The sequence below is a fragment of the Monodelphis domestica genome, chromosome 4 (genome assembly GCF_027887165.1).
Source record: "Monodelphis domestica isolate mMonDom1 chromosome 4, mMonDom1.pri, whole genome shotgun sequence".
NCBI lineage: Eukaryota > Metazoa > Chordata > Mammalia > Didelphimorphia > Didelphidae > Monodelphis > Monodelphis domestica.
In genome coordinates, this window is record NC_077230.1 from 15,213,270 (window position 1) to 15,240,511 (window position 27,242).

The 27,242-nt window shown below is 40.1% G+C and overlaps 1 protein-coding gene across 1 annotated transcript in view; it reads right to left on the reverse strand.

Annotated features, from left to right (window-relative positions):
• Positions 1–13,868, reverse strand: part of HUNK (hormonally up-regulated Neu-associated kinase) — a 135,997-nt gene extending 122,129 nt beyond the window's left edge. The window contains exon 1 of the mRNA XM_007493294.3: positions 12,913–13,868. Coding sequence (XP_007493356.1) covers positions 12,913–13,185 — 273 coding nt within the window. The 5' untranslated portion in view covers positions 13,186–13,868. The remainder of the gene's footprint in view (positions 1–12,912) is intronic.
• Positions 13,869–27,242: the final 13,374 nt, after the last annotated feature.

Sequence of the window (27,242 nt, forward strand, 5' to 3'; positions counted from 1 at the left end):
AAATGTGCCACTTTTATGGAATTCTGGAATTCTAAAATTCTAATCTTCTGCTTTGAAATCACAAATTTTGTTTATCATCCTCACCAGGACCTCTACCTTTCAGTTCTTTCTCAGGACATCATCTGTGCACTTGGACATTCTCCTCCTCCCCAATCTTGATCCCTAGGTGGGTGAACCAGTTCAACTCTTCTGTCTTCTCTTGAATCTCTTACTCCCTTATCCTATCACCGATCTCTACTCCTACCCACATGCTGCCAAATGAAGTCTGAGAAAATCACAAAACTATGCTGATGTTGTCTACAAATGTTGTATAATATCAACTTCACCCTTACTCCGGCAAGGCAATCCTTTGACATCTTTAATTGACTAACTATCCTACTTTCCATAGTGGGTCTACCAAACCTTTTTCTTCTTCCTCAATCCTGCCTTAGTTTCCCCTTTCCACACCCTCTTAGCTAAGAACCAAGGTTCATATTCTACTAAAAAAAATTGAAATCATTTGCCAAAAGCTTCCTCGTCTCTCTTCCTCATCTGACATCACCCTGATGCCTTCCACTACTATCTCCTCCTTCATCCATCTGACATGAAAAGACAACTCTTCTTGCCAAGGCCAATCCTTCTATGTGCATAAGTGATCTCATTTTATCCAGTCTTCTCCAGCAGACTGGTTCCTCTATCAACCCTATTTTCTCATGTATCTTCAATCTTTATCTACTGGCTGCTTCCCACTGTCTACAAACATGTCCATATCTCATCACAGAAAATGAAATGAAAAAAATTTATTTGAAATTACTTGATCCATCCATCCCTATTAGTTATCATCCATATCTTTCCTCCCTTTGGGGACTAAACCTGACAAGGCCACAATGCCTGCACTTTCTTCAGTCCAGACCTCTGATCTTATTCATCATTCAGCTGAAACTGCTCTCTCCAAAGTTACCAGTGAGCTCTTTATTATCAAATCTACTGCCTTCTTCTTAATCTTGGTATTGTCTATCACTTTCCTTTTCTTGATAATCTCTTCTCTCTACGTTTTAGTGATAATTCTCTACTAATTCTCCTCTTACTCTTTTTCTGTCTCCTTTGTTGGCTGTGTGTGCCCCATAGTGCTTTATCCCTAGCCCTCTTCCTTTTTCCCTTTATACTATTTCACTTGCTTGTGGTCTTTTCTAGGCTGATGATTCTTAAATCTATTTCTCTATCCCTAAACTCTCTGCTGGCCTCTAGTCTGACATCACTAACTGCCTATTGGATATTTCAAATGGATATCTTATAGATAACTTGAACTCAATATGCCCAAAATTGAGCTCATTATTTTCACCCCAAATTCTCTCCTCTTCCTAACATCTGTAATGCACCCTACTGTTGAGGGTCCCACCATCCATCTCATCACAGGTTCACAACTTAGTGCAATATTCAATTCCTCTCTCACTCTCACTTCCCCCCATCTCCAATGTGTTGTCAAGTACTGTCAGTTTTACCTTCGTAACCTTTCTCATATTTGCCTCCTTCTCTATGGTGTAAATCCTCATTCCATGATGCCTGGACTACTTCAATAGCCTTGCAGTGGTTTTCCCTGTTATGAATCTCTTCCCATTAAAATCTAACTTTCACCAAGCTTTCTAAGTAAGTTTCTAAAGCGTGGGTCCAAACACGTCATCCTTCCTTCCTACTCCATAAATTCCAGTAGCTCCCGATCACCTGTAGGATCGGGAAGAATATCTTGCTTGGCTTCCAAGCCTTTCCACCTTTCCATCCTTCTTGTATTTTCCTCATCTCCATACTCTGAGACCCAGTACCACTGGCCTCTTTGCTGTTCTTCCACGTGACCCTCCCTATCTCCCAGCCCTGAGTATTTTTACAAGCTGTCCTCTTATGCTTGGAATTCTCTCCCTCATCTTGGTTTCTAGCAAGTCATAATGAAAAGTCTATCTTCTACACAAATCCTTTACCAATCTCCCTTAATGCTAGCACCCTCGTTCTATTAATTATCTCAAATTTATCTTGTTCATATCTGATGTTTGCCTACTTGTTTGCGTGACTCCCTAAAAGCAACGATTGTCTTACATCTTTCTTTTTCTCCCTGGCTCTTAGTACAAAGCCTGGAAGAGGGCTTAATAAATGTTTACTGAGCAAATGCATATGTATTATGGGATGATGTCAAGGGACTATGAAACAGGGAGAAAAAGAGAGCTTATGGTGAATATTCTCAATATTCTGCTAAAGTAGGATGTAAAAGTCCTTACCTGAGAGGATGGAGAGAGCCAGTGGGAGAGAAATGGTTTTTTTTTTCCACTTTAAAAAGATTTTCCCTATTTTAACTTAAAAAAAAATTTTTACATGCTAATATTTTTAAAAATATTTTCCTCCAACTACATGTAGAAAAAAATTAACATTCATTTTAGAAGAGAAATCTTAATAGGTACTGATAAGGCATCCATTATGTGACAAAAGGTTGTGAACAGACGCAGTAGGGAGTGGGATAGAGATTCATTTGAGAAATTAAAGTATTGCATTGCTGTAATAAGGATGCAATTGAGATTAAGTAACATTCATCTGTAGTGGGCCCACTCAGCATGGTATAACTACAAACTTTAATCAATTATCTTAATACTATTACTCCAGTTTGGGTTTTTGTTTTTTTAATATTCAGGCCCCATTTTTCTCCCTCTTATTTTCTTTATGGTTATTTAACTGCTCTTTTGCACCTCCTGTTAGGAGTAAAACTAAAATCAATGAGTGAAAATTTGACAGTAAAGTCAAAGAACAGATAGAGGTCAAAACCTCTGGCTAACAGGAAACTTGGGGGTTATTTCTGGATTTCAATTAGTTATACTATCCCTTCTCTTGATTTGAGGAGTAAAGAAGAAATGTGAGAGGCCTGAGAAGGGAAAAGAAAGTTTAGAATAACTTCTGAAGGGATTGAGATAGAGAATTAATTAGGGAGAAATAAAAGGAATGCCTTGATGTAGTAAGGGTCCAGTTGAAGTTGAATAACATGAATTTATAATGTACCCAGTAAGCATTGTTGTTTGATATCTCCTAGGAACAGTCAGGAGTCCTAAATTTGGAGTAGAGGATTGTGGGAGTAATCCAGGGCTGAGGTTTGGCAAAAGATGAGTAGCTATAAAATGTGGGAGTCAAAGACTTGAGAACAGAGGTCAGTGTCAAATTGAAATGACTAACTGGTCAAGATTGGAAAAAGAGGAAAATGAAGTGAGTGGAGAGAATGGTCTGAGAAAGTAATGAAGGGGAGAAGGGTTGGATTTTTTGATGAGAGGGAAGAATAAGTTTATTAGGGCAAAGGGAGAGGGAGAGATGGAATGATAAGAAGGAATAATAAGTTGAGGAACCATAGTTTCTTTTTTTAATTTTAGATTTCACATTTACAATTATCTAAGTTTCACTTGATATTCCCTACCCTCATTCAGCTAAATATTTCTTCTCCCTTATGAGAGAAATTTTTTAAAAGCAAGGAAGAAAATAAAAAGGAAGAAGAAAAAATAACAAATCATTAAACCTAATAACAAATGTGGGTTTCTAATTAAGGAAGAATAATACTTGGGGTTAATGATGAAGTCCAAGGAGACTTCTAGAGTGGAGATAAGGTCATCTGAGTCAGAGACAAATTTGGGAGATAAAGGGATTTTGAAAGCACATTAAAATGAATATTGAAGTTGATTGTATAAGAGCAAGAACTGAAGAAGAGAAGACGGTGAAAAAGGAGAGAAAATGACAGGAGATCAGTCACTATGATGAGTATTGGTAGGAAAACTTATTTGGACATCAAGAGGTGAAGTTGCTGAGTGATGGTGGTAAAGAGGGTGGAGTGTGGAACTGTCATTGAAGAGCTAAAAGTATTCACATACTCCTCCTCCCCCCTGAACCAGTTTGGGATGGGAGACTGGTAAGTTGTGTGAGAGAAGGTATGACCAGGGCTAAAGAGAATGACCAGGGATGCAACCAAATCTCAGTGAAGAATATAGTACATGGAAGGAACATGAGAAAGAAGCCCAAAAGGATGAAGAATTGTTTCAGTATGAAATCCGAGAGGGCACAATGGAATGGGTAGTCAGGGTTGGAGTAGCATATTCATAAGGATCAATTTGGGAAGGTTAAGTTAACCTTTTTCCAATGATCTGTTGTTTTTCAGTCATTTTCTCTTCGTGATCCCAATTGGAGTTTTTTTTAAAGTTTATTTAATTGATTAATTTAGAATATTTTCCCATGGTTATATGATTCATGTTCTTTCTCTTCCCTCCTCCCACCCCCCCTCCCATAGCCAATGAGGTTTTACATGTGTTGTTGATCAAGATCTATTTCCATTATTATTAATATTTGCACTGGGGTGATCATTTAGAGTCTATATCCCCAATCCTATCCCCACTGACCCACGTGATCAAGCAGTTGTTTTTCTTCTGTGTTTCTACTCCCACGGTTCCTTCTCTGGATGTGGATAGCGTTCTTTCTCATAAGTCCCTCAGAATGGTCCTGGATCATTGCATTGCTGCTAGTAGAAAAGTCCATTACATTCGATTGTGCCACAGTGTACCAGTCTCTGTGTACAATGTTCTCCTGGTTCTGCTCCTTTCACTCTGCATCAATTCCTGGAAGTCATTCCAATTCACATGGAATTCCTCCACTTTATTATTCCTTTTAGCACAATAGTATTCCATCACCAACATAGACCACAACTTGTTCAGCCATTCCCCAATTGAAGGGCATCCCCTCATTTTCCAATTTTTTTTTTGCCATCACAAAGAGCTCAGCTATGAATATTTTTGTACACGTCTTTTTCCTTATTATCTCTTTGGGGTACAAACCCAGCAGTGCTATGGCTGGATCAAAGGGCAGACAGTCTTTCAGCACCCTTTGGGCATAGTTCCAAATTGCCCTTCAGAATGGTTGGATCAATTCACAACTCCTCCAGCAATGCATTAATGCCATTTGGAGTTTTCTTGACAGGAACTAGGAGAAGATACTATCATTATTTGCCATTTCCTTCTCCAGCTCATTTTAAAGGTGAGGAAACTCAGGCCAACTGAGTTAAAGTGATTTGCCCTGTATCACACAGCTAGAAAGTGTCCAAGGCCAGATTTGAAGTCAGGAAGAGGAGCCTTCCTGACTCCAGGCTCAGCACTGTGCCACCTAGCTGCCAATCACCTGACCAGCACCCTATTGAGACCCAAAGGAGGGTATTGCCATAGTTTCCTGGTTTCCAGTTTTTCTCCTCTCTAATTATCCTTCCTAAACACAGTCATGAAATTGATATTCTAAGGTGAAGGTCTGACTATGTCATTCTCTTGCTCAAGCAGCTTCAGTGGCTCCTTATTGCCTCTATGATAAAATAAAGTCCTTCAGCTTGGCTTATCAAGTTTCGCTTCAGCCTGCCTTTCCAGGCTTATTGCATATACATCACTCCCCTTTATGCACTCTGTGTTCCAGCCAAACTAACTTAATTCCATCTCTTCCCCCTGTGCATTTATATAGGCTTGTCCTCTGTACAAAGGAATCACTTCCTCGCCTCACCTTGGGTTTCCTTCAAGGCTCAATACGTGTGCCACCTCCCATGGGAAGGCTTTTGTAATTTTGTTTTTTATATATTCTGTCACTCCAATATGAGCAGCTTGGTGGTGCAGTGAATAGAATAGAATAGAGCAGGTGGTGCCTGGCCTGGAGTCAGGAACGACTCTGCCGGAGTTCAAATCACACCTCAGACACTTACTAGCTATGTGACTGGGCAAGTCACTTAACCTGGTTTGCTCAGTTTCCTCATCTGTTAAATCATCTGAGGAAGGAAATAGCAAACCGCTCGGGTATCTTTTGCTAAGAGAACCTCAAATCAGATCATAAAGAATTGGAAATCGGATGCAACTGAAAACAACTTTATTGAACTGAAATTGAAATTGAATTTGAAATTGAAAACAAATTGCCCTGGCAGTACAGGCACCATTTTTCCTTTTGTCTTTCTATCCCTAGCACTGAATACAGTACCTTGCATTTAGTAAATGCTAAATAAGAGTTTGATGGATTTCATAATCCCAAAGAAGCTCCACAGCAAATGAAATGACTGTCCCAAGAAGAACTGTGATAGCCCCAATCAATGGCTGCCAACTCAATGAACTTTCAGTTTTGAAAAATGCTGCAACATCTGATCAGTTGGGCTATCCTGGCATGACCTAGTGATGTGCGAAACACGGTACTTGGTTATTCTACAGAGATGCTAAGCCGAGTTCCTGTGACTCAGTACCAGGAGAGAAGATTTCAGGTTATACCCCTCTATGTAGGCACAGCTCTGCACTGCTCTGTTGTCTCCAAGAGCTCTGGTAAGTCAATGAGAGCTGTGTCAATGAATCTTGCAGAAGAATCATTCACAAGTACTTCAAAAGGTGAGGCAGGGCTGGAAGCTTAAAGGCAAGCGTTTGCCAACAACTGGGACAGCATGTAATCTTGGAAAGTATATGCACTGACAAATTACGCATTACACACTGGGCAGGTGCTTTTTCCAAATACTTTCATAGACGCATGAAAGTTCCTGCTGAGGACTAATAGGAGTTTCCAGTTCTCCAAAGATGACTTGTTTCCCATAGCAATCATAGCCTTGGATTTCCAACATTTTCATACAGAGATTTTATTTTAGCACCTGTTTGTTCCAGAAATACTTTCTAAAAACAGATCTTTCAAAAGGTCACTTCTAAAATTAGTCATTTTCTTTTATGACAAAGCATAGTAAATTGTATTTTTAGTAAGTACTTCACACCAGGTATTTGGCACTATCCTGTCAAATCTATGATTACCAGCAATTGAGTAAGCGAGGCAACCCTTTTTTTAGCTCAACAAAAGCCGGAAAGAAAGTGAGAAGTGACTTATTTTTAAACAAAGACTAGTTTTTAGCACTTTCTTCACCAATTTCTCAGGGGATATAAGGCTAGAAGAAGGGACGTTAGAGATCATCTAGTCAAATCCTCTTATTACTGAGGAGGAAGCTGAGGTCTAGAGAGGGAAAGTAACTTGTCCTAAGGTCACCGCACCAACAGAATGAAGATGTTTCATTCTTTTTATTTGTATTCCCAGCACTTAGCACCACACAGCGCTTAATAAACAACTTGTGGATCCCCCAAAACTCACACCCAAGTGCTCTGCCTCCAAATCTGGTGCTTATTTCACTAAACCGCATGATATCCCAAATATGTGTGGCCAACTTACAGTGGAGTGGCTTAATCATAAGAGGAGGCAAAGGTGGCTTTAAATTGTGGCCCTTTTTGCAGCTTTGTTCCTGAGGTGATGAAGAATGGTTTAACAGGCTGAACATCACCCCAGAGGCCAAAAACCTGGAGTGGAGAGGAGGTTCTTGACTCTCCTGGCTTTGTGATATTAGGAAAGTAATTTCATCTATGACCCTGTTTCCTCATCTGCAAACTGGGTGGGTTGGAATAGACAAGTAGTATCATCCAAAAGAAAAGGAGAACACTAAACCATATTTAAGGATTCTTATGAACCATATATTGACTTAGAAAACTACATATTAATGTTACCTACATTCTATTGTCTATTTATTTCATTAAATACTTTCTAATTATGTATTTTTTTAATTTTTACTTTCCATCTTATTATTAACTCTAAGGTAGAAGATTGGCAGGGGCTAGGCAATCAGGGTTGAATGACTTGCCCAGGATCATAGGTGGGAAGGTAGGAAGCATCTGAGGTCAGATTTGAACCCATTACCACTCTCTCCAGGTCTGGCACATAGTAGACTGTACTACTTAGGGGGAACCCTGGCAACATTCCCTACTATGGGTGGAACAGGATTAAAATGTAATTGGTGGAGCAGCTAGGTAGCACAGTGAATCACTATCATTATCCAGGTCTAGGATTAGGAGAAGTTGGGTTCAAATCTGGCCTCAGACACTTCCTAGCTAGGTGACCCTGGGCAAAGTCACTTAACCCTGTTTGCTTAGTCCCTGCCCTTCTGTCTTAAGACAGAAAGTAAGAGTTTAAAAAAAAAAAGACAGATCCTGTTCTCAAATCAGTAAATATATATTGTCTACTATGTGTCAGGCACCATTCTAAGTGAAAAAGATAAAAAAAGCCAAAGATTGACCCTGCTTTTAAGGAATTCAGGGTCTAATGGGAGAGACAACATGCAAATTACTCACTACATATAAGCTCTAAGCAAGCTAAATTAGATATAATCAAGAGAGGGAAGGCACTATCATTAAGGGAGATAGAGAACCCTTTACTATGTTGAAGGTGGACTTTTAGCTGGAACTTAAGGGAAGTCTGGGAATCCAAGAAGCAAAGATGAGAAGGGAGAGCATTTCCAAGTATGGGGAATGGCCAATTAAAAAGTCCAGAGTCCAAAGATGGAATTTCTTGTTCAAGCAATAGCAAGGAAGCCAGTTGAGGGATCTCAGAGTTAGTGGAGTGGGGTTGGGGGGAAGGAAATTTAAGGCATAAGAGACCAGAAAAGTAGGGGTAGATTTTGATGGCCTTGATTGACAAAGTAGCATAATATACTTTAAAAACAAACAAACAAACAAACAAACAAAATCCCCTTATCTTCTGTTTTAGAATCAACTCTAAGAATCTTTTCCAAGACAGAAGAGCAGTCAGGGCCAAGCAACCAGAGTGAAGTGACTTGCCCAAAGTCACAAAGCTAGGAGTTGTTTAAGGCCATATTTGAACTGAGTTCTTGTCTCTACGCCTAGCTGCCTCACATAAAATAAATTATTTAATCCTTGAAAAGAATCTTCAAATAAGTTCCTTTTGAAAAAGAAATAAAGAAGTTCCTGAATGTGTCTCACTTCAATAAATGAATGAAACATTTATTAGGCATTTACCATTTGCAAAACACTATGCAAGGTATACAAACAGAAAAATAAGACGTTCCCTGATCTTAAGGAGCTCACATTTTAACCAGGCAAACAGAGACAGAGAGATCCAATGGCCCTATAGGGGGTAGCAGCAAAGCAAATATTAATGTTTCTTCTTTAATGTCATTTCCACTTTGCTCTTACTAAGGACTTTGGTGGCAAATAGTTAATTACTCAAGTAGCAATAGCATATATAATTCCAGTTTCCTTTGCCTAGTATTTTATCATTGTCAGTCCAAAAACATTAGTTATAGCCCAAGAACACATCATAAGGACTTTTTATGATTAACTGACTAACCTAAAACCCAATCAACAAACTTCATTCACCTTGAGGATTTTAATAAAAAGCTAAGTCTGGCACGCTACTACACGCGTTAGCAAGAAACGTCCACAAACAATAAACCTTTTGATATAGAACAACAAGGTTAAGCCATTGAAAAAACAAATACTTAAAGTTATTAAATGACTTACAAAGCACTTGAGTTGTACAAAGCAGTGTCCCAAAAATAAACCATTAAAGCCTACAACTGCACAAAAACTTTTTGGACATCCTATACAGTACTTGATAATTTACAAAATGCTTTCCATCCCTATTTTACAGATAAGAAAACTGAGGGGTAAGAGGTTAAGTTTGTTGACCAAGATAGCACTACACTGAATTTCCCATCTAGGTCTTCTTTCTCCAAGTCTACCATATTCATGCTTCATTTATGGTAAAAGCCATGTTAAAGGTTTTGACTTGAAATCTCCCCAACACAAAACCCAATTAATATTATTTCATAAGCTACCTCAGAGGCAGCCATAAAATAATGCAAAAGGCAAAATGTTGAGTCCTCCATCTTCTCCTTCACAATTCCTTTATCCTTTTGTGGATCTTGACAGCTAGGTGGAGAAGTAGATAGAGCCCAGAGTGCCAGAAAAATCTGAATTCAAATCTGGAGTCCCAGAATAGCTATTTGATCCTGAGTAAGACACTTCACCTTTGTCTACTTCATATTCCCTCCTTAAGTGTCTGACATATTGTAGGTGCTTATTAAATGCTTGTTTCCTTCCTTCTGGTTCCTTCCTGGGTAGCCAGTTGTCTCAGGATGACCAGACCCCCCCCACACTTTTTCAGGGTAAGGACATGAAAAGTAGGGTTTCTCCTACATCATTATTGACTTAATCTCTCTCAAGTTACACCCACACCTCATAAAGTATTTGAATTTGAAAAGATCAAAGGGAAAGGGTAATATTGAGCCCAGAGTAAAAGATGCTCTAATTTTGTCATTTCAAGTGCCCAAGTAGAGGAGTTACATAGGGGTGGTGGCTTTCCTTGAGGTATTCAAATTAATATGTAGACCCAGTCCTGCTTGCCCCCTCTCTAATTCCTCCATTTACCCTTTCCCCAAGTTACTTCTCCTTTCTTTTTTTCCTAACTTGGATGATCTAATAGAGAAAGCTGAAAACATCTTTCAGTGCTTAAGGAACCACATAACATGTGGTTTTAGTATTCAGGTAAGTAACTGGGATTACCTCGGCTGGGACCTGGATAATGAGAGGTATAACTAGAGAAAGGATCTCATTAAGAGCCTCAGGAAGATTCTTCCTAGATAAATTTGTGAAAGATTAGTCCTTTGATCCTGGGGAAATCTTCAAAGTCTACATTGATTAGACAAGTCCACAAAGGTGCTGGATTTGGAAGACAATACCTCTGAATAGCACCTGATGTTTCTTTGTTGTCAACAAGAGAGGGTATTCAATCTCAGATTTAGAAGAACTGTCTCTAGAGCAAATCAAATGACTAATAATTTTAATAGCCTAATTAGTCTCCAAATCTTCCTATTTCTGTGATTTTAAAAATGTGCCTTTCATTTTAAAAGATTAACTGGCACAGAAGGAGAGGAGGATTCAATGAGTGGTACTGCTTTTGGCATACTATTTTTTCCATTCAATTCTCACGTCAAACTTCAAGAACACAAACATCTAGAGGGCATGGCTTGTGTTTTTGCCATGATCTTGTGGAGCTGTACAAAAGCCAAAGCACTATGTATATGCAACAAGAGTTTAATGGTTATCATAATGAGGTCTTGCTAAACAAGTAAAAATAGAAAGAACACACAGAAGAAAAACTAAGGTGGGTGGCAGGGAAGGTGTGTACTCACAGTACCTTTTATTGTTATCAATAGGAAAATCTCATTACTTTCCCCCTATATTTAGAGCACAAATGCCTACTATTAAGTTGAAATTGGGAGTTTGTAAAGAAAGGATGACAACCTTAGTCAGAACAACAAGAGTATTCGTACTTATAATTAGGGAACAACATACTTCTGTATCCATCTGTATATTCTAAACTAAGTAGATTTGTAATTTATAAAGCACAAAAGCCCACTACAAAGTAGCACACTTTTGAAAGGGCTAGAAAGAGATTTGGAGTCTTTTTTCCTTGCTTCTATTGAAATAGTCATTTCAGTTACTCATCATCCAACATTTCCTTTTGGTGTGGACAATGAACACAAAACCACTATTAAAATAACTACTCCAGCACAAAAGAAATGGGTATCCTTCACAAGAATCTAGGAAGATAACAGCCATCACTGGGATCCCTTTATTAACTTAGCTGGAGAGGGAACAAGATCAAAGTAATGGAAATTGGTCAGTTGAGAAGCAGGGAAGAAAACCAGGATGAGTGAGTCCTGGGGAACTTAAAAATAATTATCGTGATTGCTATGCTTTAACAGAAAGGGTGGTTCAACTTTCTATAGGATTCCACTCCAAGAAGAAGCCCAAGTTTGTAGAAACCCTGGGTTGTAGGTCTTGGAGTTTCTTCAGCAAGTTGATACCACTACAAAATCTGCCTACTAAAACAATTTTATCCTCGGGATATTGACGGTCAAAGGAAGAAATGAATATGATCTTCTAAGAGTCTCAGGCTTTTCCTCTCTGATGATCCAGACTCCTGAAATCCCGTAGGAGAGCCCAACAGATCTCCTGGCTTAGAGTTCATTGCTAAGTAAGCCATGACCTCCTCTCATGCCTGGAAGAGTTGCAGTGGCTTGGGGCTTGGGAGTAAGACTCCTTAGTGGCCCCTTAGACAGATAGGAAGGAGAGTTCCTTCCACATGTTGAATGTGTGGGTATGTTTGTGTGTGAACACACTTAAGACAGAACCTTAATACTTTAAAAAACCATTCTAAGGAGACTTTTCAAGTATAAACCTCAGAGGACTGGAGAAGGGATGGGAAGGCAAAAGTACCACACTCACTCTTGGTTCTTTATCTTAACTACATTCAGGGCCAGTCTTCAGACTCTCTAGGAACACTGTCTAGCAGGGAAGGGAAATAGTTCCTTCCTGTCCATGAGCTTTCCTATAATTCCACCCCCATCCCCACCTCGCCCCACCCCCAGCCCTAGTACCCGAGAGAGGTGTCAGGTTCCGAAAGCCTTAATGGTTAGATAATCTGTTTAATCCCCAAACCAATCCAGCAGAGGACCCCCCCCCCCACCTCCAAGAACTCCAGACCCACCTCCTCTACTCAGCCTTCCCAGTAAAGGAGTGGAGAAGAGGGGGAAGGGACGGGATGGGAAAGCGAATTTCACCATTCCTTTGGTGGAAAGATCCACCAACCCCCAAAGCCAGCGCAATCTGCCCGGAGAAGTTAGGGATGGAGTAAATGGAGGGAAGGATGGAAGATAAGTAACCTCAAGTCTGTCCTCTAGTCAATTATTTACGGCCACCGGCCTATTCACTGCCTTTCGGTTCAGATCCTAAATCAGTAGCTAGGACAGGAATGTATGGAGATTAGAGGTAAAGCAGGGTTACATTAACCCTATGTGATCCATCAGGTTAGCCTATGCTACAGAGACGCCCTGCTCCGTGATTCAAACTACAGGGGAACCTTCCCTTCACCCCTTACCAGGAGTGAGTGGCCCTAACTTTTGGCTGCTACCTCTATGCCTCACGCCTCTCTCCCACACTGGCCCGCAGGAGGCAGCCGGGGTGGGGACGGGGGGGGCGCGGTGGCCGTCCTTTAAACTTTCAGGGATCTGGACCTTCTCACCTTTTCTCCGGTCAGCACATGTAGTCCCTCTCTCACTTTAGCGAAGGAGCCTTCCCCCAGCTTCCTGCTGCCGATGAGATAGTTGCCAACCCGTTTGTTGTGCTGGAAGTCCCGGAGCTGCTCCCTGGACACCGCGCTCACCCAGGCTGGGAGGAAACTTCCAGCCGAGGCTAGAGGAGGCTTCGCGTCTTCCCCGGCGTCGTCTCCTCCTCCTAGCCCCGAGCCTGGCGCGGTTGGCTCGCTCAAGAGCCCGTCCCCAGCAGCGGCCGGCATCCTTCGCCTTGTCTTCTTCCAGTTGCCACTGCCGCTGTTGCTGCCGCCGCCGCCGCCCGCCGAGGTTTTCCCCGCCCCTCCTCCTTCTCCTCCTCCTTCTCCTCCCCCTAGCCCGGGTGGGACCCAGCAGCCTCTGACACTTTCCTATTGGCCTCAACTCCCACCCCAACCCCTGGCCGCTGAGCTGTCCAGTCCCAAGCTAGCTCCCCCCGCTCCTCCTGCGTTTCACTCATCCACCGGGGAAGCCGCCTGCTATGCACGTAGACAGCCTACCCTCCTCAAGACCCCCTCCTCCCCACCTCCCCCTAGCCCCAAGAAAAAAGACAATAGGGGCGTAATGAAAAGATTAGCTGGCCCCACCCCAAATCTCTGTTGCTTCTACTCTAGGGAGAGTCTGGTGGCCAAGGTGGAAAAGGAACAAACCTCAATTCCACCTCCCTTACCCCCTTCCCCAATTAAGTTCCCCTTTCGAAGGTCTGATCGTTTTTCTGGTTTGGTTTCCCTGCAATAGGATTCCCCCTCCGGGCTTCCCTACTGGCTGGGTCGCGACCTTTATCTACTGGCTCCGGCGTGCCAGGAATTGCATCTCATTCAGAAGAAAACACAGAAACCAGCTTCAGCCGGGTTTGCTTTCAGGAACCGAGGAAATCCTGAGTTGCTGCTGTCTTCTCTATTCTGGGTTTCCCCCTGGTCTCCCTCTCGGTCTCTCGGCTACTCTGGGCTCTGGTTCTGTCTACCTACCCCCCCCCCCCGCGCGCCCCCAGCACTCCCTCCCCTCCCCAGTCTGTGCCTGGCTGGGGAGCGGCGAGGTTTGCTTGGACTGAGACTCTCTCAGGGAAGGAAAAAGAGGAAGGGGAGGGAAAGGTCCATTCAGTTTGAATTTGCAGTAATTTAATCCGATCCTAGTCGGCGGGAACAAATGTGATCTAAAGTCAGCAGCCTGAGCATTTTCAAATGGAGCCAGCCCCTCCTTCCACTTGGTGCCTTACATTCAAACCCAAACACGCAGGATAGAACAGCCTTGAGAGGAAGACTTGTGGGGGACGTCTCTATAATTAGACCACACATTCTTATCTCCAGAGCGGTGAGGCACGCCGAGATTGCTTTTTAGAAAGGCTTTGCTTTTCCTCTTTTATTCTTTGATCGTGATCGAGGGGTTTTTTGTTTGGATTGGTTTTTTAAGCTCCTTTCTTACCCCAACTACCCTCTGTACGGCTTCGCTTGCCTCACACACCCCTCAGGGGGAAACGCTCTGAAGACCCTGCTTTGGGCCGGTCGTGCTCACCGGGCACCCTGACGCTTCACGAAGAATTCATAAAATCAGAAAGGAGAGTAGAAAAACAAATTAGTTGTAGTCTTATGTTTGTTTGTTTACTTGAAATTCGAAATGTAAACAAACACAATGGAGGCTGGAGTTTCTGTTCTGTTCTCTTAGGACAAAGTGAAGCTCCAGTTCAAATCATACTCTAATGACTGGCTCTCTATCCTGGGTTTGGGATCAGTTCTGCCACTTCTTAGCTATGTGTGACCTTGGGTAAGTCACTTATTCTCTTCTGAGCCTGTTTCCTTATATATAAACTAAAGGGGTCAGGGTAGATAGTCTCTAAGGTCCCTTCTAATTCTAAAATGATCATCCTAGAGCACAGGGCCAAATAATTATTATCATTCATTAACTGGGTTTTGCCAGAAGCTACCTAACCTATGTGAAAGATGACCCAGACTTAAAAAAGAGTATACTGGGGCATCTAGGTAGCACAGTGGATAGAGAGTCAGGTCTGAAGTGGGGAGGACCTGGGCTCAAAGATCTGGTGGCCTCAGACACTTCCCAGCTGTGTGACCCTAGACCAGTCACTTAACCCCAATTGCCTAGCCTTACCATTCTGTTATACTGTCATGTTAAATGTGCTGCCCATTTCTTTCTGCCCATATCAATTGCTGATTATAATTGATTAGATATTGTGAAGTGTGGCACCAATTAGGCATACTGCTTTGATTTAATAGCCTGGTCACTTTTTTCCACAATCCCATTTTTAAAATGAAGTTTTGAAATTTCTTCCTGCTTTCTATTAAAGGATAACCTCCACAAAGTCACATGTTATCAAGAGGAATAAAGCAACCTGGGTTCTAAATATACTGACTCTGTGGGTTAACTTTGAGAAAGGAACAACCTATAATGGTCTCTATTTGTAAAATACAGTAATGCATTCCTTGCGTATCTCATTGGTTGGTCCCCATGAATGTGTGAAAGTGCGGTAAAAGTATCATGTAAATATACAGTATTACTATTTTTGTTCTAGGTTGTACAGTGACTAGCTCTGGGCTTAGAATCAGGAAGACTCATCTTCCTGAGTTCAAAGGCAGCCTCTCTCACTTATTAGCTGTGTGGTCCTGGATAAGTCTCAACCCTTTTTGTCTCAGTTCCTAGTCTATAAAATGAGCTGGAAAAGGAATTGGCAAACTATTCCAGCATCTTTGCCAAGAAAATTTCAAATGGAATTGGACACGACTGAACAGCAAATGATTTTTGTTATTATATTGCCTTAATTTCTCCAGGAACAGAGGGATAGTTTTTTTTTTCCTTTTCCTTTTGCTAGACTGACCTTCTGCAAACTATAGTCAAAATCACTGTGGGTTGTTTTTGTTTTTGTTTTTGCAGGTCCTCTGATGAGGGGCCCTGGCCCTGGAATTACAGGGACTAGGTTCTCTCCTGGGAAGCCTGACCTCCAAAGGTGGAGTGAGGTTTTTTTGGGAATTCTCTGACTCATTAACTCCATACCTCAAAGGAACTCTTAAAGCTGAGTATTTGCCTACAGTCTTGGAAGCAATGAACATGAGTTTGAACAGACTTCAGGAGAAGTAGAGGCTAGACCTGGCAAGCTATGGTCTGTGGGGTCACAGAAAGCCAGATGTAAATGAAAAAGAAATGTCTAGAATCTTTCCAAAAGAGATCGCCAGTTTACCTTCAAGGAAATGACTAAATGCAAGTGTTGCCTGGGTCTGGTCAGGCTAGTCTGGTCATGCCCAGTTCGGGTAGCAGGGAGATGCCCTTGAGGGGCCTTTGAAACAAGCCTAGAGTATCTACCATGGAGATCCCTGCTAGTACTTTACCACTTGGGAAGAGGTGGCCTTCTTTGTTCCATTGGCTACTAACAATTAGATGCACTTTTATATAAAATTCAAAAGGTATAATCCCAAGTATATACTTATTCCAATATCTGGGAGGTAAAGTCCTTCCCTTCCCCACCCTCTCACTCGCCATACACCATCTCAGTCTCTGGAAAGGGGAAGGGAATTAGATTCATTGATAGCTTAGCTTACTTCCTAGAGAGCCCACTTCTAAGTCCAAACCACGCTTTGAGCTCAAGTCCTAGGCACCCTGGCTTCTGTGCTGGTCTAGGTGACTGTACTATTTCTCCCTGCAATCCTGGCACCAGAGAGTCAGGGATTGAATTTCCTGTCCTGTTAGGATGACCTCAGGTACCTGACACTGAGAACAAACAGCACAGAACAGAAACAAATACCTCTAGATTCATTTCTTGGAGTGTGTGAGGTAGAACGAATGTGTAATTGTCAGAATGAGTAACTCCAGGATTAATACCCCTAAGAGCCCAGTAGAAATCTGGTGCCTCCACCGCATCCTTCTTCCTGAAGGACCCTACCCCTTGCTTCTTCTAACAGCCTGTGTTTGGAATTGGGTCTTTTGAGTTTATAGTTTAAAATATTAATAAATCTGACCCTGTCCTGCCTTACCTGACCTTGTTGTAGACTGAACAATAAACCCTGAAGTGCCTAGTGATGGAATCTTAAGTGATCTTTTGTCTTAGAAGTTTCTGCCATTGTATCAGAGGCCCCTCACAGGCAGTAAAGCCTCATGGCCGAAATGATCCTCTTGTATCCAATGTAAAATATCAGTTTCTCCAAGGTAATCCAGTGCTGAATTCCTCCTCTCTTTGTATTCATTATAAAGTTCAATCAATTTAACATTCCTGTCCTTTATATCTGGATTAAAACCTCTATCTCCAATCCTTCACTATTTTCTTTAAAATGTTAGTTTAAAGGAAGGCTTGCATGTGTAAAATAGGTCTATTGTATTTTCCTATAAGTTAAGAGTTTTTCTGTCAATCAGAGGTCATTTTGTCTGAGATCAATGACTCTCTCTCTATAAATCTGGGGAATATGGTCTCAGGTCTAGGGTGTGTGACATTGCTCCACATTTCTCTCTCTCTCAATAAAATACATTCCATTTTAAAAATGGATTTCCTTGGTCTCTTTGAATAGTGGCTAAAAAGGGTACATCTTGTTATTTCAAGATCCCCTTAGACTTCCACTTCACACAGGAGAAACGGGGGAAAACTTGGAGAACTTGGAGAAAGAACAGGAGAAAGCAAATTTTTCTTCTCTCACAGGTTCAGGTCATGGTGTTCATGACAGGCACAGCAGTTGGAGATACTTAAAAGAGTACATCTGGGTAGAAAAGAGTAATTAGTCCCCGTCTCACTAGACAAATACTGTAATAGTTAAAGGAATTGTAGAGGATTGAAGAGGTACAGGGGAGAAGGAAGATTTTGTAACAGGGAATGGAAGAGTTGAAGGGACAGAGGGAATATGGATGCTGGTGAGGTAAAAGAAGAGAGATAACCCCTGCTGAGAGGTTGTCTTTGGAAAATGGGGTTCCAGAGAAATGAGCCAACTATGATAGCCGGATTGATATTGAAGATACAGGTAAGGGCAGGTAAGCATGGACTCTCCTGAGGAACAAGCCTCCCCCAGACCAAGGTCGCCCAGCAGGGGTACAATAAGGACTGTTTCTAGTTGAATGACTTTTGGGTTTGAATCTCTCAGCTTTTCTGATACTTTTCCTCAGATTGGGTTTGAGTCTCTCAGCTTTTGAGCTGAAGCCAAGCCTCTCAGGCTGGTAGAGGGTTTCTTTTCTTCCTGTCTATGCTAATTTATGCTAGTTTTCTTAAGTTCAAAGTCTTTAGCAGTAGACAGCAAAAAGAAGAAAAGGTTCTGACCTTCAGAGCTGGTTGGGCCTATCTTTTCGGGCTAATGCCCTAAAGACCAACGTTACAGTTCAAACTGCTCCCCTTAAATCCTTTTGTTCTATGACACGATCACAGGAATCCAGGTAGAGCACACAGTTGGGAAAAATCCAGGAATAGAGGCACTTCTATTTAGAGACAGGGAGAGAGTGCTCCTTTCAGTCCAAGGGCCTGGAAAGAGTAATAACTCAAGAGCAACTGTCACTCCCCCAGTTCCCTCCCACCACCAACTGTCATCATTGTCAATATTCTCTCCAAAGTTCCAACTCCTATCTGTACCACCTGAGTGGCAGAAAGACCCAAAGTTTGATTCAGTTTTCCTTTCCACAATTGTCCACTTTTTTTGTTGTGACCTTCCCAAGGTCACTTATATTTATTATACTTACCAAGCTACTAAATCGACTTTCTAATTACTCCCCCCAAATAATAAACTATCCTCAATTACTCTATCTGTATTCTATGCTAATCTTATCTAATCTAAGGAATTTTATGCAGGAAAGTTTTGGGAATTATTTGCAAACTATTTTATCTATATATAGTTCCTTTAAACACAATTTCAGCATCAGCTTTACAATAAACAATTATAAGTTTACTAACTATCTGCAAATTACTGTCTATGTTATGCTTAACTAACTCCTAATCTATTCCCTACTTATAACTATTCTCTAAATCCCTAGTTTAATCTATAACCTAATCTTATGTACAATGTATATACATGCTATATGTATATACTATATGCTATATGTATATTTACAGACTCTATCACTATGTTACTAACCTAATTATAGTATATACATTTATATATACAAATTTACATATATACAATAATCTACATTGATATACATTGTTCCCACATCCTGATGTCAGTCAAACAGAAATATCTATTGATCTTTCTACTTGCCTAAGACTTTATGGAACTAACTATATATATATTTACATTTTGCATAAATGCAATTTCAGACACTCATTTATTTACACGAGGTCTCCAAATATATGTCAGTTTGTGATTTTGTGTTTTGCATGTAATAGTGTTGTGGTGAATGGATACTTATCAAGTTTCTTCAGATTTCTACTTCTCATGTTGACTGATGGCTCTCTTCTTTCTTCCAAGTTATGTAGTGTTGCATACTATTTCCTTAGTATGTGAAATTAATTTTGTTTTATGCTTTCGCCTCACTCAGTCTTACATATAAATCCCATTATCCAACTGTCCTCTTCTTACATAAAAAAAATTTACAAAGTTCGAAGTTTTAGCTGTCCATTTTAGCTTTTCTCTTTGTTGCTTCTCTCTAGCAGATTTTCTTGATGCTTTTCCTTTGGGATGCTTTAAAATCTTTTCCTCTGGACCATAAAGTTGTCTTCTTCTCATTGTGGCATGCTTGACTGCTAGGATATTGTTGTCTTGAACATTATGTGACACTATTCTTTTTTATTATCTTGTATTTTTTGTTTTCATTTTGTTTTCAGGTTTTGTTTTCCTTTCTCAGCACAATTGTTTGTCTAATTATCTTCTTCTATGTCTGTTACAATGATGTTGGATTTTTCTGGTTTTATGTGGGAACAGTGGAACCATGAGTCTTTCCCTGCAATTTTTATAGCTGTTGGGGTAGTAAGCAATGCTTCATGTGGTCCAGTCCATTTTATGTCTGTAGTCAATTTTCTATTGAAAATTTTTTTAATGTATACTTTGTCTCCTGCTTTGATGTTGTACAAATTGTAATCCAAGGGTACTGTTTGTTGTATCAAACCCATTTTGTGCCACTCTGTTATTCTTGTTTGTAAAGTTTGTATATATTTTGTTAAATGACAATCATCTCCTAGCATTGCAATGTAAGCTGGTTTATAAGTCCTTCCTTGCCAAATTGCGTGTCCATATAACATCTCAAATGGAGAGATGTGCAGATCTTCATTGGTTCTTGTTCCAAGATGGACTTTTTTTACAGTTATTTACTGCTCTTAAATCTTGGACCAGTGTCCATTGAACTTTTCCTTCAGAATCACATTTTGCTTTCTTTATGGGTATGATTGGTGTGTTGTACTCTGAAATTCTTGGGATTAAAATTTTCTGATCTAACAATGGGTTGATTCCATTTATAGTTTCTTTACTTAATTTGTATTGTGGTATCTTAGGTGGTGTCCCTTCTTTAACTTCTACTTTTACTGGTGTTGCTGACTTTAAAATCCCTATATCTATAGAATGTGTAGCCCAAAGACCTTCTGGTATATCAGTTGGTATTTCAAATATTGTACCTTCATTCTGATCTTGTATATCATCCACTTGCTCCATGAACAACAATGGATAATGTTTTAAAGAGTCTTTGGGTAGATGTAGAAAGATTTTCCCAGTCTGATCACATTGAATGATTGCTCTGATTTTTCATAAAAAAAATCTCTCCCGAGAAGGCCGATTGGACATTCTGGGATTAACAATAATGTAGGTTCTATTGCTAGGGATCCTAGAGTTACCATTTTTTATTTTAATTTTGGTATTCTCTGTTTTTTCCCTGTTTCCCTCATTATTTGTATGTAACTTGTGATTTGGCTGTCTTCAGGAGATGTTTTGAAAACAGATTTAGTTCTCCCTGTATCAATAAGAGCTGGGTAGATTTCATTAACCACTTTGATCATGGCCCTTGGTTCTGTGTTCTCATTTTGTTGGCATACTTGGACCATAGGTGCTTATATTTCTATTTTGTTCACATCCCCATTTGGTTCTTCAGCTGCAGACTTGTCTTGATGCTTTGAACATTCATTTTACAATCCATTATCAGTTTGCAATGGAATTGCATTAGCATGGAGACTTAAGGATGGTGTAATAATGTCTGTGTTTGCTTTTTCCTGTACAGTAGCTATTGGTTGGAATTCTTTGGCATAAGGATTTAAAATTGACTCTTCTATTATGCCATTGGTATATTCTTTTATAATATCATCCCCGCTTTCAGTGTCGTTGTTTCCAGGAGATCTGCTAATTTGAATGTTCTCTGTTATTGCATTTTCTTCCCCCTTGGACCATTCTGTTGTTTGCTTATGTGCTTCAATTAATTCTGTTGCAATTTGTTTAGAATCTTTAGAACAGTCTAATATTTGTATCTCGTATGGTTCTGTTTTTGGTTTTGCTATTTGTTCTATACTTTCTGTTCCTAAAGTATATTCTTTCCTTTGTGCTAAGTTACTTTTGTGCTGAGAAATGTTGCAACTCACTGTTGCTTGGATCTAATCTTTTGTGTTCTTTGCTTTTTTTAAGTTATAATGTCCTAATAAGTTTAAGGTTTGTGTGTTACAGACTGTTGCCAGTTCTGTTCCTTCCCCTTTCTTTGTATCTTGTTCCACTGTTCTAAAAATTTTCTCTCTAAACTCTGTTACATCATTATCTAATTGGATTTCTTTAAATTTTTCTTTTTTGCACCCCCTAATTGTATGACAATGCAATTTCCCCCCAAGTCCTTTCCCCCATTTCCTTTCCCATTTTTCCTTTTTGATGTTACCCCATGCACCTGGCTTCATAACTGACATTGTTTGGCAGCACCTGAAACTACTTGCAAATAATGTGATTTCTCCCCTTCTTGGATGAATTTCTCCATGGTTTCTAAATTTGGTGCTTGCAATGAATTATTGCAATTATAATTGCAACATTTTGTATTTGTTTGTATATTGTTGCTGCTATACTTTATGTTGCTTTTCCAGGACTTCTTTTTATTGTTAGCTTGGACTAATTTTGCCTTTAAACAGCAGTCACGAGGGGTAGCTGGGTAGCTCAGTAGACTGAGAATCAGGCCTAGAGATGGGAGGTCCTAGGTTCAAATCTGGCCTCAAACACTTCCCAACTGTGTGATCCTGGGCAAGTCACTTAACCCTCATTGCCTAGCCCTTAACACTCTTCTGCCTTGGAACCAATACACAGTATTGCTTCCAAGATGGAAGGTAAAGGTTTAAAAATAAACAAATAAATAGCAATCACGAACCATGTTTCCCAATTTCCCACATAGGAAATAGTTGGGTACATTTCTCCTTTGATTGTTTGTATATAATTTCTTATGGGTCTGTATGACTGCCAAGTGGCTAGATTTTTTATTTCCTCAATTTCTTTTTGGATTAAGGATTAAGTAACTTGCCAAGAGTCACATGGTAGTAAGTGTCTGAGTCCAAATTTTACCTCAAAAAGATGTCTTCCTAGCTCCAAGACCAGTACACTATCTCCTGCACCACCTATATGCCCTTATATTTCCTGTCACAAAATAAAGTTTCACACACACACACACACACACACACACACAGAGTCTTAAAATTATAAACTAACTCATCATTCCCAGAAAGTAAAAACTCTTAGGAGAGTTGTGGAGCTATCAAACAGCTGTTTCACATTCACCTCAGATTTGTATTGTATAAGCAAAAATCCAAGGTTCATATCTTCTGATCAGCCATGAATGTATGTCTCTTCTTCCTGGTAGGAGGTAGGTGGACTCTCTACTGAAATGTGTGTCACTTCAGAAAGCATCTCTTGCTTCCAGTCAGCATCCAGGAACTCCTGAATTCTTGAACTCAAGAGGAACCCATGAAGGCTAAAAACATGTTTTTGAAGATTTCTTTTCAGTCATTTGTGCTCAGGGAAAGAAACCAGGAGAAGAGGCAGCTACGGAATTGAGATCCAGTCTCATGATCACCTGGAAAAATACATGTGTTATGGGAGAGCTTTGAGGTAACCCTGGGTTCAAGACAGATTACTCTTGTTTTTAATTGATTTTTTTATTTTTCTTTTTATTTAATTAGTCAATTTAGAACATTATTCTTTGGTTACAAGAATCATATTATTTCCCTCCCCTCCCCCACCCCTTCCTGTATCTGACGCACAATTCTACTGGGTTTTACTTGTGTCCTTGATCAGAACCTATTTCCATGTTGTTGATGTTTGCACTAGGATGATCATTTAGAGTCTACATCCCCAATCATATCCTCCTTGACCCATGTAATCAAGCAGTTGTTTTTGTTCTGGGTTTCTACTCCCACAGATCTTCCTCTGAATGTGGATAGCATTCTTTCTCATAAGTCCTTTGGAATAGGACAGGTTACTCTTTGCAAGATTGCAAGACTCCAAAATTAGCTTTAAAAAAGAGAGAGAAATTTATTAATTTAGAGATAATGTTGAACGGCCAGGAGACAGTGTGTGTGGATGGAATACTGCCTCCCCAAGGAGATGGGTCTGGGATGTTTATACCCATTTGACAACAGAGGTTACAGGATAAGAAAAGGGAGATGGGGTGAATCAGGAATGAGGTAATTCAATGGAATGATGGGGAGGGCATAAGGGATGATATATGTAACTCAAAGGATGATTAAGTTTGGTATCACTCAATGCTTATCAGGATGGAACTGGGAGGTACATATCTATGTTAATTGAAGATCTAGGGGAAAGTCAAAGGGAGAATATTATCTGAAAGGAATTTCCTGTGTCCCTTTTGACCTGGAACACTTCTGGAGTTTACAGTGTCCAGGAGGAAACCTGTATCCCCATATCATGTGTACTTACTACAATTCTGAGTATACTTACCATAGAAAGTGCTGGAGAGATGACTGGAATCCTCACCCCTTGGAGGAAGTTCAATAGAGAACTGTGAGAGTCTCAAATCATACCATCAAAAGAACAGAAGAGAATGAAAAAATTATTTCTTCTTTTAAAGCATACAAAATACAAAATATGTTTGCTCATCTGACAATTATCTTGAACAAAGTCCCCAGTAACAAGAACCACGGGAGCAAACAAGGAGCCTCTAGTCACATATACACTTTATTAAGGGGCCAGAGCACACGTGAACCACCAAAAGTAGCTAACACATAGACCCACCCTCCATGTATGCTCTGAGAAATACCCCTCCCCATCCAGTATACTAGGAGTTTAAAAAAATACATACTTTTACAATAAATATGAACATTGCAAACAAGCTCTCCTATAAAATGCATTTCTTGACAATTATAAGTAATGCAAAAGGAGGTATAAACACCCCCCCCCAACTAATTCCCTAATTTGCATTCCCATTCATGAGCTAGTTTCCCTCCTATTTTGGGTTCTAGGTAAGGTGCTCTGTGGATACTCACTCATAAAATTACAGCTCACAAATCCTATTAACAATCAATCAATAGACCTAATTAGCTCTCAGCAAAGGCATGGGAAGAAGAAGAGCTACAAAAAATTTCCTCCCATAAACTCAGGGTATACTTTCCTACCCAGTTTTCATGGAAGGCACATATGTAGGATGCATATGGGGCAAAGGCAAGTTAAATGATTTGCCCAGAGTCATACAACTAGTAAGTGGCTAAAGCTGAATTTGAACTCAGGCTTTCTTGACTCCAGGCCCAGCACTTTAACCAATGGACTATCTAGCAGCCCCAGAACCAAAAGTCCTTTCTTTGTATAGTTCCTGTACAATTCTCCTTGACTGTAACATCTCTTTTGGGAAGGTTGTTCAGCTCTAGGTTCTGCTTCTCACCATAGCTTGAAGTTTCCTCTGCTGCCAGGCACCATTCCTTGAAGTTGCTTTCTCCTTATAGAAAAAAGGTCCCACCAACCATACCCATAGGACAGTCAAGCCAGCCTATATGGTGCAGCAGAGCATGCTGAAGGGATGCTCTCAACTACCACCCCCCTATACGCCAAGAACTAGTCCAAGACTCTGAACCCCCAAATCTCAGAACTAGTAGCATCCCCAAGATCCTATATCCATCTCGGACATCAGAGCCATCACCTTTCTTAATACCACAACATCAGTTTTTTACTAGCTACCACTGATGGGCAGGTAAACCCAAGATCCCAAGAAATACAATCTACTGCCCGTCTTCTGTCTTAGAATCAAGTTAGTTCCAAGACAGAAGAGTAAGAGCTGGGCAATTGAGGTTAAGTGACTTGCCCAGGATCACAAAGTTGGAAGTGTCTGAGTCCACATTTGAACCCCAGATCTCCCGACTGAGCCACTTAGCTATCCCCCCTCATATTATCTTGAGGAATAATTCCCATGGAACAATCCGACAACTGTTTCAGTAGATGCTGCAGACACAGGCACTGAAAATCCAGAAAAGAAAGTTCTTGTTACCAAAGTCCTTGGCACTACCAAATGGTTCAATATCAAGAACTGATATGATTTTATTTGAGGAAATAACATTATAGGTGTTACTGCACCCTAAGTGCAATGGGGTCTTTTATCTGACTTGCAACTGTAATGTTTCTTACATGTTTCTTCCCTATTAGAACATGAACTCCTTGAGAATAGAGACTGTCTTACATGACTGTTTCTATCAACATTATTTTGCACAAAGTGTGCCTATAATAAATGTTTTTCCATTCATTATCTTGAGCGACTGCTTTTTTGGTATCTGTAGATGTCTAAAGCATGGGTTCCTAATCTTTTTATGTCATGGATTTCTTTGGCAATCAGTTGAAGTATAAGGAACCTGTTTTAGAATAGTGTTTTTAATTGTATAAAATTAAATACAAAGTAATCAAAATGTATTTAAATAGAGTTAACAAAGTTTAAAAAAACAGTTCAGAAGGGGCAGGTGGTTCCGTGGTTTGAGAGCCAGGCCTAGAGATGTAAGGTCCTGAGTTCAAATGTGACCTTAGATACTTCCTAGCTATATGACCCTGGGCAAGTCACTTAACCCCTATTACCTAGCTCTTATTGCTCTTCCACTAGGAACCAATACATAGTATTAATTTTAAGATGGAAGGTAAGGTTTAAAAAAAAAGTTCAGAGACTCCACATTAAGAACTCCTGATCTAGAATTTATATCTCAGTTCCCTTAATTGTGCCTCAAGCTCCCTTGAGTCAATGTACTCTTGAATGACTTGATAGGGTATCTCTCACTCTATTAAAGATGCCATGACCAATGGGGACATTCCAGATGTTCTTGATTCTGCTGTGGCTCCTCATCACCAATTGATATCAATAGATCTGTTGCCCCCATCTCATCAAAGATCTAGGACTTGTTCTTTTCAAAGTGTGTGAAGTGGACTCAAAGTGGTGGGTGAAGCCTTGGTTTTCTAATCTTCACTCTCTTCTATAGTGTTAGCTTTGTACTACATTCCTTCAGGAGACAGTCATATTGCTTGGGGAGGGGGGGTTCTCTGCCTTTTTGTTTTCATGCACAGTCTTTCTTTTACATGCATAAAAATCCTCCAGTGGTGTCCATTCCATGTTCTCCCATTCCAAGGTTAGAGTTGTTCAATAATGATCCTTAGGTTATTTAAGAGGTTGAAACTATCTAGAAGACCTTCAGTAACTTGTTACCATTTGTCTAAAAGACTCTTTTATGAAGAACTCATACAAGGTAAGCACTTACACTCAAGAGTAGGAGGAAAAAGATGGAAAAATTGGATATATATATAATCTTTCTTATGACTTCATTTGACTGATTCTCCTAATGCCACCATGAGACCCCTAATGACACCAACTGAGGAGACCTGGCAGTCATGATCATGGAAGTGAGGGGACTAAATCTACTCTTGTCTCAATTTATCAAATCTATTCTCTGTACTAGAAACACTAGCAGTAGCAATTAGAGAAGAAAAAGAAATTGAAGGTATTAAAATAGGCAATGAGGAGACCAAGCTATCACTCTTTGCAGATGATATGATGGTCTACTTAAGGAATCCTAGAGAATCAACTAAAAAGCTAGTGGAAATAATCAACAACTTTAGCAAAGTTTCAGGATACAAAATAAACCCACATAAGTCATCAGCATTTCTATATACTTCCAACTCATCCCAGCAAGCAAGAGTTAGAAAAAGAAATTCCCTTTAAAATCACCACAGATTGGTATAAAATACTTAGGAATCTATTTGCCAAGACAAATGCAGGAACTATATGAACACAACTACAAAACACTTTCCACACAATTAAAACTAGATCTAAATAATTGGAAAAACATTAATTGCTCATGGGTAAGATGAGCTAACATAATAAAAATGACAATCCTACCCAAACTAATTTATTTATTTGGGGCCATACCCATCAAACTATCAAAAAA